The sequence below is a fragment of the Camelina sativa genome, chromosome 3 (genome assembly GCF_000633955.1).
Source record: "Camelina sativa cultivar DH55 chromosome 3, Cs, whole genome shotgun sequence".
Classification (NCBI taxonomy): Eukaryota; Viridiplantae; Streptophyta; class Magnoliopsida; order Brassicales; family Brassicaceae; genus Camelina; species Camelina sativa.
Window position 1 is genome coordinate 2,667,584 of NC_025687.1, and position 9,605 is coordinate 2,677,188.

A 9,605-nucleotide genomic window follows, 5' to 3' on the forward strand; every position below is an offset into this window, starting at 1 on the left:
GAGTACTTTTGGTGAGTCAGCTTAGCTTGATCTGTTATGTATATATATTAGACAAGTGTGGCTATGTGAGCACATTCATTTTAAATTCTCAGGGATAAGAGGTGTTTTAGGCTGAAATGGCCAATGAACTTTAAGGCAGATTTTTTCATCCACACTGATGAGATCTCACCACTTCCGAATCAGGTGTTAATTTTGTGTGTTTATTACTACTTTATGCAGTATGGTTTTAATCTTTATCTTTAATAGGGACATTTTCATTACCTTGGAAACATTTGATGGATTGACTAGCCTATTGTATATTCAAATTCTTACTTGCATCGATCATCCATCTTTAGTTGAACGCAGTATACTTTTGGTTTCATCCTGTATGAAAATTACCAATGAGTTTTTATTAATTGCAGAGACATGACCAAGTCACTCATGGAAAAAGGAAACCCAAAACTAATTTTGTTGAAGCTCGCACGTTTTGGAACCTCTATCGAAGTTTCGACCGAATGTGGATGTTCCTTATATTGTCTCTACAGGTAAGATTGTAGATTAGAATTCTCACTTCACTTCTGCTCTGTTACATAAATATGTGTAGTAATTCTATGATTTTTCAGACTATGATAATAGTTGCATGGCACCCGTCAGGATCTATTCTTGCCATTTTTTCTGAGGATGTCTTTAGAAACGTATTGACCATCTTCATCACTTCAGCTTTTCTTAATCTTCTACAAGGTAACTTTTAATTCTGTTTCAGTTTGACATTATCCATATGCTAAAGTTTATACCATATTGGCTTAGCCATTTGTTCTTTAATGAAATGCAGCGACACTGGATTTGATTCTTAGTTTTGGTGCTTGGAAGAGCCTAAAGTTTTCCCAAATTATGCGGTACATCACAAAATTTTTAATGGCAGCCATGTGGGCCATCATGTTGCCAATTACTTACTCGAAGTCAGTCCAGAATCCAACTGGACTAATAAAGTTCTTCAGCAACTGGGTTGGGAGTTGGCTTCATCAGTCGTTATACGACTATGCTATTGCCTTATATGTCTTACCAAATATTTTGGCTGCTGTGTTTTTCTTACTTCCACCTCTGCGGAGAATCATGGAGCGATCAAACATGCGGATTGTCACATTTATCATGTGGTGGGCTCAGCCAAAATTGTATGTTGGCAGAGGCATGCATGAAGAAATGTTTGCACTTTTCAAGTAAGAAAAAATGATGTTATTCGTTGTAGTTATCTTCTCTAATCTTTTCCTTATAATCCTTTTTCTCCTGAGAGAAAACTAGCTAGCTGCTGTTCTTTTTCTGAATGCTTTGTTTTTATTGTTGCAAATAATTTCTTGCTGCACACTGGACATGGTACGATAATATTGGTTACAACTTTGTTTATGCTTCCAGATGATTAATTCTTCTCAATTCATATGGTCTTAGGTATACATTCTTTTGGGTCATGCTGTTACTTAGCAAGCTCGCCTTCAGCTATTATGTGGAGGTGAATTAGCTTCTTGTACTGACACTTATAACTCAATTTTTTTTTCCTTCTGATGATTGTAGACTCTCATATTTACATGTCTACAATAAACCATACCCTCATTTAGCTTTCTAATCCTTCACTTTATGATGTCTATTAGGCAGGTGGTAGCCATTACTATGGTCTAAATCTTTGCTATAAGCATCTTTTTGTTGCAGTTATACTTTAACATTTACTTATTATTGTTGATGCCTGGACAGATATTACCTCTTGTCAACCCAACGAAGCTAATATGGGATATGCATGTCGTAAATTATCAGTGGCACGAGTTCTTTCCAAATGGTAGTGATCCGATTATATTCATAGCATCCTCATGCACTGTTATTAACTGCTTTTATTATATTAACGTATATGATATTCATGCAGCCACTCATAACATTGGAGTAATCATATCCATATGGGGTCCGATTGTCTTGGTAAGTAATCTTGATTGAATAACTTAAAAAGAATATTTCCAATACCCTGAAGTTTAATTGATGTTCAGGTTTATTTTATGGATACGCAAATATGGTATGCCATATTCTCTACTCTATTTGGTGGGATTTATGGAGCCTTCAGCCATCTCGGGGAGGTAACTGTTGCGCTTTTCTTAGTACGCAAAATTTTATAAATGAGAATCTTATGTAATACTTTTTCTTAGTTATTTAACCTTCATTTATCATTCTGCAGATACGGACACTTGGAATGTTGCGGTCCAGATTTAAATTTGTTCCAAATGCTTTTTGTACTAAACTTACTCCGTTACCTCTAGGTCATGCAAAGAGAAGGCACCTGGTATTAGTCGCACACATACAAATTTAATGGGGATAAGACGTGTATGCCAATAAATTTCATTTTGTGGGTGAAATAGTAATGTTTGAGTAATGCAGGACGAAACGGTGGACGAAAAGGACATAGCAAGGTTCTCACAGATGTGGAATAAGTTCATACTTACTATGCGGGATGAAGATCTGATCAGCGATAGGTTTGAGGACTTTTTTCTCTAGTATATAGACTCATCAGTTGCCCCCTAAGTTCATTTCATAAACATACTCGTGTTCTTTGCTTCTTTGGTGTGTAGGGATAGAGATTTGCTACTTGTACCTTCGTCTTCTGGAGATGTTTCTGTTGTGCAATGGCCTCCTTTCTTGCTTGCTAGCAAGGTAAATAATACAGCTCACTCTGTAACCTCTTCACACCATCCATAACTCTCTTGCTGAACTGTGTTTACCTTTTGGTAATAGATTCCAATAGCATTAGACATGGCGAAAGATTTCAAGGGAAAAGAGGACGTCGACTTATTCAAGAAAATTAAAAGTGAATACTATATGCATTACGCAGTGGTTGAGGCTTATGAAACCGTGCGAGACATAATATATGGTCTTCTTCAAGATGAATCTGATAAACGGTGAGGACTCTTTTCTCTGTCATTATTAGATTGTCCCCAACATTCCATTTTAACCTAATTGGGGATGGCTTACTAACTATACTACTTCTTTCTCCCACTCTATTTAGGATTGTAAGGGAGATTTGCTATGAAGTAGATATTAGCATCCAACAACACAGATTTTTGAGTGAATTCCGGATGACTGGTATGCCTTTGCTCAGTGACAAGCTAGAGAAATTCTTAAAAATCCTGGTAATGTAAATATAGATTATTTTTTCTAGTCCAATACCAATACTTCCCATTTCTTTGTGTTTAGTACTCCCCTCTCTAAATGAATTTTGGTCCTGTTTACAGCTAAGTGATTATGATGAAGATGAAACTTACAAGTCTCAGATAATCAATGTTCTCCAGGATATTATTGAAATCATCACGCAGGATGTTATGGTTAATGGTCACGAGTAAGTCCTGATAGTTCATATGTAAAATATTGCCTCATTTTCTGTGCAAGAAAAGCTACTCTGTTTTTCTTCTCTCTAGTTTCCAACAATCCTTAAATGCGTAGGCCCAGAAAAGTTCCCTAAACATGCTTTGTCATTCTACCTGTAGAATCCTTGAAAGGGCTCATTTACAGAGTGGTGGTATTGAAAGCGACAAAAAAGAACAAAGGTTTGAAAAGATAGATCTTCGTTTGACTCAGAACATATCTTGGAGGGAAAAGGTACTCAATTTTTTATGTCTAATTTGAACAGCCATATATTCTGCTTTTGGATCTCATTCTTTCTTTCTAATTTTGTAGGTTGTAAGACTTTTGTTACTTGTGACTGTTAAAGAATCCGCAATAAATATCCCTCAAAGTTTGGAAGCTCGTCGTCGTATGACATTCTTTGCAAATTCCTTATTCATGAATATGCCAGATGCTCCCCGAGTTCGTGACATGTTATCCTTTAGGTACATGTTTTAGCTTAATACCCGGTGAAAAATACTATTGACTCTCACAGCTTTGATAAATGAAAGTTAGAATGGTCCGAGACATGATCCAAGTTTGTCTCTCTGTTGGTTTTTGGAGAATACTAATTTGAGATGAACTTGAAAGCAAGTAACAACTGATTTCCAAAATTTATGTGTAGTGTCTTAACTCCTTACTACAAAGAGGATGTTCTCTACTCGGAGGACGAACTGAACAAGGAAAACGAAGATGGAATAACTATTTTGTTTTACCTCCAGAGGATATATCCGGGTAAGCTTCTATCTGGTGCTTTTGTGCGTGTTGATAACAAAGTTAAAGTTTACTGAATGAAAATTACTGCATAACAGAGGAATGGTCAAATTATTGTGAACGTATAAATGATGTGAAACGGAATTTATCTGAGAAAGACAAGGCAGAGCAACTCCGCCAATGGGTATCTTATAGAGGTCAGACCCTTTCAAGGACAGGTATACTATCAGAACGCTGTAGGATTTCCTTGAACAATATGTTGTATTCGCTTTGCAGCCCCTAATATTCCTTATTATTTCTAGTTAGGGGAATGATGTACTACAGAGTGGCTCTCGAACTTCAGTGTTTCCAGGAATACACTGGAGAAAATGGTTTGTACTTGCTATCCATTTTCAAAATTTGAATGTTTTAACCTTATAGATTTTGTGGTCTGGCCTTATCTGCCCAAGTATCTTCCAAATAACTTTTTGTAAAGTTAATCTTGCTTGCGACGAAGCTTTGATTATGAACTCTGTTTTCATCTTGCAGCTACCAATGGTGGCTATCTTCCCTCAGAATCAAATGAAGATGATCAAAAGGCTTTTAGTGACCGTGCACGAGCTCTTGCAGATTTAAAATTCACATATGTCGTGTCATGTCAGGTCTATGGGAACCAGAAAAAGTCAAGTGAAAGCCGGGACCGGAGTTGTTACAATAATATTTTACAGCTCATGCTAAAGTAAGAAAATTCTCCTCTTTGAAATAAAAAATTCATGCTTATTCTTCTAGCTTAGTTTTAATCATACATATTATGGTTAGGTATCCGTCCTTGCGTGTTGCCTATATAGATGAAAGGGAGGAGACAGTTAATGGAAAATCACAGAAAGTATTCTACTCTGTGTTGCTCAAAGGATGTGACAAATTAGATGAGGTATGCAAAGGCAATTTATATTCACAAGTTCATATGTATATAGCCCACGTCCTTGCTTACCTGGTTTTAGATCGCAACGAAATACTTATCAAATTTATAAATACTTATTTATTGCCAGTCCCACGTAGGACTCAGATATAGTAACCTACTAACCTTTGTGTCCTGAACTTTGTTCTTGGTTTTATAGGAAATATATCGTATCAAACTTCCCGGCCCTCCCACTGAAATTGGCGAAGGAAAACCGGAGAATCAAAACCATGCCATCATTTTCACTCGCGGCGAAGCACTCCAGACCATAGACATGAATCAGGTAGGTTTCGTCTCTCTAACCCTGAACTATATTGTTGATTCCAAATATATTCTCATTCCTGTTTTCATTTCAGGACAACTACTTTGAAGAGTCTTTCAAAATGAGAAATGTACTACAGGAATTTGATGAAGGTCGACGTGGCAAGAGAAATCCTACAATTTTGGGTATTCGTGAACACATATTTACTGGAAGGTGTGAGATTCTTCATACGTTCGGTTGTTCTTGATTTTAATGCTCATGTCTCCTAATTTTGGCACTAAAGTATCGAAATATTCTATTTCTTTCTCGTCTGACTTCTTTCTGACCCTGCAGTGTTTCATCCCTAGCTTGGTTCATGTCGAATCAAGAAACAAGTTTTGTAACCATTGGTCAACGTGTTCTAGCAAATCCTCTGAGGTATTCTTCTTATTCTTTGTAGCTTCAAATCTGACTTTAAATATAGCTAGGGAATATATTCTTCCTATTTGTAGCTTCAAATCTGACTTTAAAGTAGCAGTCCCTGCATTATCAAACCTAATAGATTATCTTAGAGTTAGAATCTTTTTCTTCTGGAAAGAAGACTAGCTTGAAATTTTTGGAAACTTACTCACGATTCTTTTACAGGGTGCGTTTCCATTACGGCCATCCTGATATATTTGATAGAATCTTCCACATCACGAGGGGAGGCATTAGCAAGGCTTCAAAGATAATAAACTTAAGCGAAGATATCTTTGCAGGTACAGAACGTTCTTGACAAACATTATTTCTTGTATATTTGTAATGGCTAATTATGGTAAACATCCAGGGTACAATTCAACTCTTCGTGGGGGTTACATCACACATCACGAGTATATTCAAGCAGGGAAAGGGCGTGATGTAGGGATGAATCAGATTTCGTTTTTTGAAGCCAAAGTTGCGAATGGCAATGGAGAACAAACACTTAGTCGTGACGTTTACCGACTTGGACGCCGGTTTGATTTTTACAGGATGCTCTCATTCTACTTCACCACAGTTGGTTTCTATTTCAGTAGCATGGTATGCCTAATACCTCATTGAAATTATTATTTCCTCTTGTGAGACACTGCCCTACACTTATGGTAGGAGTCTTGGACTAATCAGAGAAGTAAAAAACATATATTTTCTGTTTCAGATAACGGTGCTCACAGTATATGTGTTCCTCTATGGGCGTCTTTATCTGGTATTGAGCGGATTGGAAAAGGAGATCATGCAAAGTGCAACTGTACATCAGTCCAAAGCCCTCGAGGAGGCATTAGCAGCCCAATCTGTTTTTCAGCTAGGTTTTTTGATGGTTCTACCAATGGTTATGGAAATTGGCCTAGAAAAAGGGTTCCGAACAGCCTTGGGTGATTTCATTATAATGCAGCTTCAGCTTGCCTCTGTTTTCTTCACGTTTCAGCTGGGAACAAAAGCGCATTACTTTGGAAGGACGATTTTGCATGGAGGCTCTAAGTACCGAGCAACTGGTCGAGGGTTTGTTGTTTTCCATGCTAAATTTGCGGAAAACTACAGACTATACTCGCGAAGCCACTTTGTTAAGGGACTGGAGTTGGTCATACTACTAATTGTGTATCAAGTTTATGGAAGTTCATACCGTAGCTCAAGTCTTTACATTTACATCACATTTTCAATGTGGTTCCTGGTGACTTCTTGGTTGTTTGCGCCATTTATATTCAACCCATCTGGGTTTGAGTGGCAAAAGACGGTGGACGATTGGACTGACTGGAAACGATGGATGGGAAACCGCGGTGGAATTGGAATAGTTCTTGACAAAAGTTGGGAATCATGGTGGGATACAGAGCAAGAACACCTCAAGCACACAAATTTAAGAGGAAGGGTTCTCGAGATACTACTCGCACTGCGTTTCCTCCTTTACCAGTATGGAATTGTCTACCATCTCAACATCGCTCACCGGCACACAACATTTCTGGTATAGTATTTTCTCTTTATTATTTCGCATAAGCTTTGATGCCTCCCTCTTTGAGAAGCCCCAACAACTTTGCACCTTTCTTTTTTTAAGGTTTATGGACTCTCTTGGGCTGTCTTGCTGGCAGTTCTTCTTGTGTTAAAGGTAAAGGCTCCAAAACAAATCTTTTTGAGCTTTCTCACCCACTTCCAAATCACAAAATTTTCAGCCAAGTCTGTTTGATGGTTCTAAAACAAATGGTTTATCTGTTTTCCACATTGATGATTGTGTTGTTTAACCATTTGACAGATGGTATCAATGGGTAGACGGAAATTTGGTACAGATTTTCAGGTTATGTTCAGGATTCTCAAGGCGCTTCTCTTCCTTGGTTTCTTGTCAGTCATGACTGTATTATTTGTAGTTTGCGGCCTCACGATCGCAGATCTCTTTGCTTCCATCCTCGCTTTCTTGCCTACTGGTTGGGCTCTTCTTCTTGTAAGTCCACACAAATTTCTTAGCTGCCCAAAAATAATCCTTCTTTCAGTAGAAGGATAAGTTTGTTAATCCGTTGCTATGTTTTTGAAGATCGGGCAAGCGCTGCGTAGCGTGTTCAAAGGATTAGGATTCTGGGACTCGGTTAAAGAGCTAGGGAGAGCTTACGAGTACATAATGGGGCTTCTGATATTCACACCCATTGCGGTCTTGTCGTGGTTCCCATTTGTGTCTGAGTTCCAGACCAGATTGTTGTTTAATCAAGCCTTCAGTCGCGGTCTGCAGATCTCTATGATTCTTGCCGGGAAGAAAGACAAAGAGACACCTTCCACCAAGTAGTGGCTCGCTCTATTCTTCTACTTCTCCATTTTTTCTTTCATCTCCATTCTTTTTCATCTGTTATTGCTGTATAATTAATTGTCTTTGAGATCATAGAAAAAAATGTTTAGACCACCTGAGATAAGACCTCATCATACTCATAGAAAATGTTGTTGTTCAGCCTAGGCCATTTGTTCAAGTAGGTGTATAAACAATTCCTTTGGACATATAAACATGATTCAAAAAGCTTTTAACCATTAATTTGTCTGTTAACAAAAGATGTCTTTTTCAAAAGGATAGTAAAATGTATCAGAGTTAAATGCCAAAATTACACTTTGAACCTTGTCTCTGTTCAAAGCCAAACTGTTAAAGAAGAGCACCTGAGAAAGTGAAAAACCGTTCGGTGGAGAAAATCCGTAGATAGACGAAACGAAGCTTCTTTCTTGGTACGTATCGTATGCGGTAGTGCCTCCAGTATCTATTTGTGATAAATTTTCTCTACCGAATGTTTCAAAGCAAAGTTCACGTTTTAGGTAGGTAATCTTGGATGCAGAAAGAAAGGTTTATCAGTCGTATGGAAATTAGGGTTTTAATGCAATCATTGGGTATGTAATTATGAAAACTGGGAAAGCTCTGCCCTTTTCTGAAACCAACGAACGTTTGAGTCGTTTAGGGAACTATTGTCTGATTCCAGATCTGGTGCCTTACATATTGATTTCTGGAAGTGTTGAGTTGAGTCTCTATGTTTGATTCTTGAAGCTTCTGGGGTCTTGTTCATAAGAGTAGCAGAGTTACTGTAATGTGTCTTTGTGCTTTTGAGATTGCAAACCTTTTTCTCTATGCGGTTTTGTTCAAGAAGATAACATTTAAGTCTTCTTCTTGATCTGCTGCTGGTCTTGTTCCCCAGATTAGCTAATGGTGAAAAGTGGTGCTTACTAGTATCTTTTTTCTTTCCCTTTTGATTCATGTTTCTCTTGATTACAGTGGTTTCTAACATCATCCATAACCGAGGACGAAGATGCAGCATGGTGGAAACAAGAGTGGGGGGAAGTCCAATGTGTGGGCTAACGCTAATTTGACTAAGACAATGGCAGCTTTAGACGAGTTCAAATCTGGATTCCCATCAGGCGCTTTATCAACTGTATCAAACAAATGGTGGGGAAGACCAGAGAAAGGCGGACGCGAAGATGGAGGAGAAGAGATTACTGAAGATGGAGATGTCAAGGACGAGGCAGCTTCTGAGAAACAAAGTTCTTTGGTAGCTATTAGGAAAAGAATAGCGGAAGAAGGAAGGGAACATGGTCTGCGTCAAGGATTTGGTTCAAAAAAACCAGACAAGAGAGATCATGCCCTACTGTTTCAGATCTTCGAGTCTTCACTGCCAAAGGATTGGGTTACTGATTCTTCCTAAATTTCGTTTTAATATGTTTAGAACAGAGTTTCCCTCTTAAAATCATGCTCTGTTATATGCTGTAATGCGCAAGTTCTTTAAAGCCTGCAACTATATACAGTACAATATTTGTTGTAATCGAAAGGATGAAGACCTTTCTGTAATGTTGTAATAGTAT

The 9,605-nt window shown here is 37.9% G+C and overlaps 2 protein-coding genes across 4 annotated transcripts in view; both read left to right on the plus strand.

Annotated features, from left to right (window-relative positions):
• LOC104764361 (callose synthase 7) overlaps window positions 1-8,294 on the plus strand; it is a 12,620-nt gene extending 4,326 nt beyond the window's left edge. Inside the window, exons 13-41 of the mRNA XM_010487882.2 lie at window positions 402-524; window positions 603-720; window positions 812-1,196; window positions 1,423-1,483; window positions 1,723-1,804; window positions 1,889-1,938; window positions 2,007-2,093; window positions 2,192-2,296; window positions 2,392-2,486; window positions 2,583-2,664; window positions 2,746-2,909; window positions 3,017-3,140; window positions 3,243-3,346; window positions 3,495-3,606; window positions 3,685-3,836; window positions 4,016-4,125; window positions 4,203-4,322; window positions 4,407-4,475; window positions 4,633-4,822; window positions 4,903-5,014; window positions 5,202-5,324; window positions 5,398-5,516; window positions 5,637-5,720; window positions 5,928-6,040; window positions 6,109-6,338; window positions 6,454-7,251; window positions 7,342-7,392; window positions 7,537-7,722; window positions 7,813-8,294. Coding sequence (XP_010486184.1) covers window positions 402-524; window positions 603-720; window positions 812-1,196; window positions 1,423-1,483; window positions 1,723-1,804; window positions 1,889-1,938; window positions 2,007-2,093; window positions 2,192-2,296; window positions 2,392-2,486; window positions 2,583-2,664; window positions 2,746-2,909; window positions 3,017-3,140; window positions 3,243-3,346; window positions 3,495-3,606; window positions 3,685-3,836; window positions 4,016-4,125; window positions 4,203-4,322; window positions 4,407-4,475; window positions 4,633-4,822; window positions 4,903-5,014; window positions 5,202-5,324; window positions 5,398-5,516; window positions 5,637-5,720; window positions 5,928-6,040; window positions 6,109-6,338; window positions 6,454-7,251; window positions 7,342-7,392; window positions 7,537-7,722; window positions 7,813-8,058 — 4,395 coding nt within the window. The 3' untranslated portion in view covers window positions 8,059-8,294. The remainder of the gene's footprint in view (window positions 1-401; window positions 525-602; window positions 721-811; window positions 1,197-1,422; window positions 1,484-1,722; window positions 1,805-1,888; window positions 1,939-2,006; window positions 2,094-2,191; window positions 2,297-2,391; window positions 2,487-2,582; window positions 2,665-2,745; window positions 2,910-3,016; window positions 3,141-3,242; window positions 3,347-3,494; window positions 3,607-3,684; window positions 3,837-4,015; window positions 4,126-4,202; window positions 4,323-4,406; window positions 4,476-4,632; window positions 4,823-4,902; window positions 5,015-5,201; window positions 5,325-5,397; window positions 5,517-5,636; window positions 5,721-5,927; window positions 6,041-6,108; window positions 6,339-6,453; window positions 7,252-7,341; window positions 7,393-7,536; window positions 7,723-7,812) is intronic.
• Window positions 8,359-9,591, plus strand: LOC104764397. 3 transcript variants are annotated; one of them, XM_010487927.1, is made up of 2 exons: window positions 8,359-8,570; window positions 9,022-9,591. In XM_010487927.1, exon 2 carries the CDS (start codon window positions 9,056-9,058, stop codon window positions 9,446-9,448), a length of 393 nt encoding a protein of 130 aa, XP_010486229.1. In that variant the 5' UTR covers window positions 8,359-8,570; window positions 9,022-9,055; the 3' UTR covers window positions 9,449-9,591. The 3 variants fall into 3 exon arrangements, with proteins under 3 accessions (XP_010486229.1, XP_010486221.1, XP_010486236.1); XM_010487919.2 differs by having other exon boundaries at window positions 8,359-8,483; XM_010487934.1 differs by having other exon boundaries at window positions 8,564-8,642.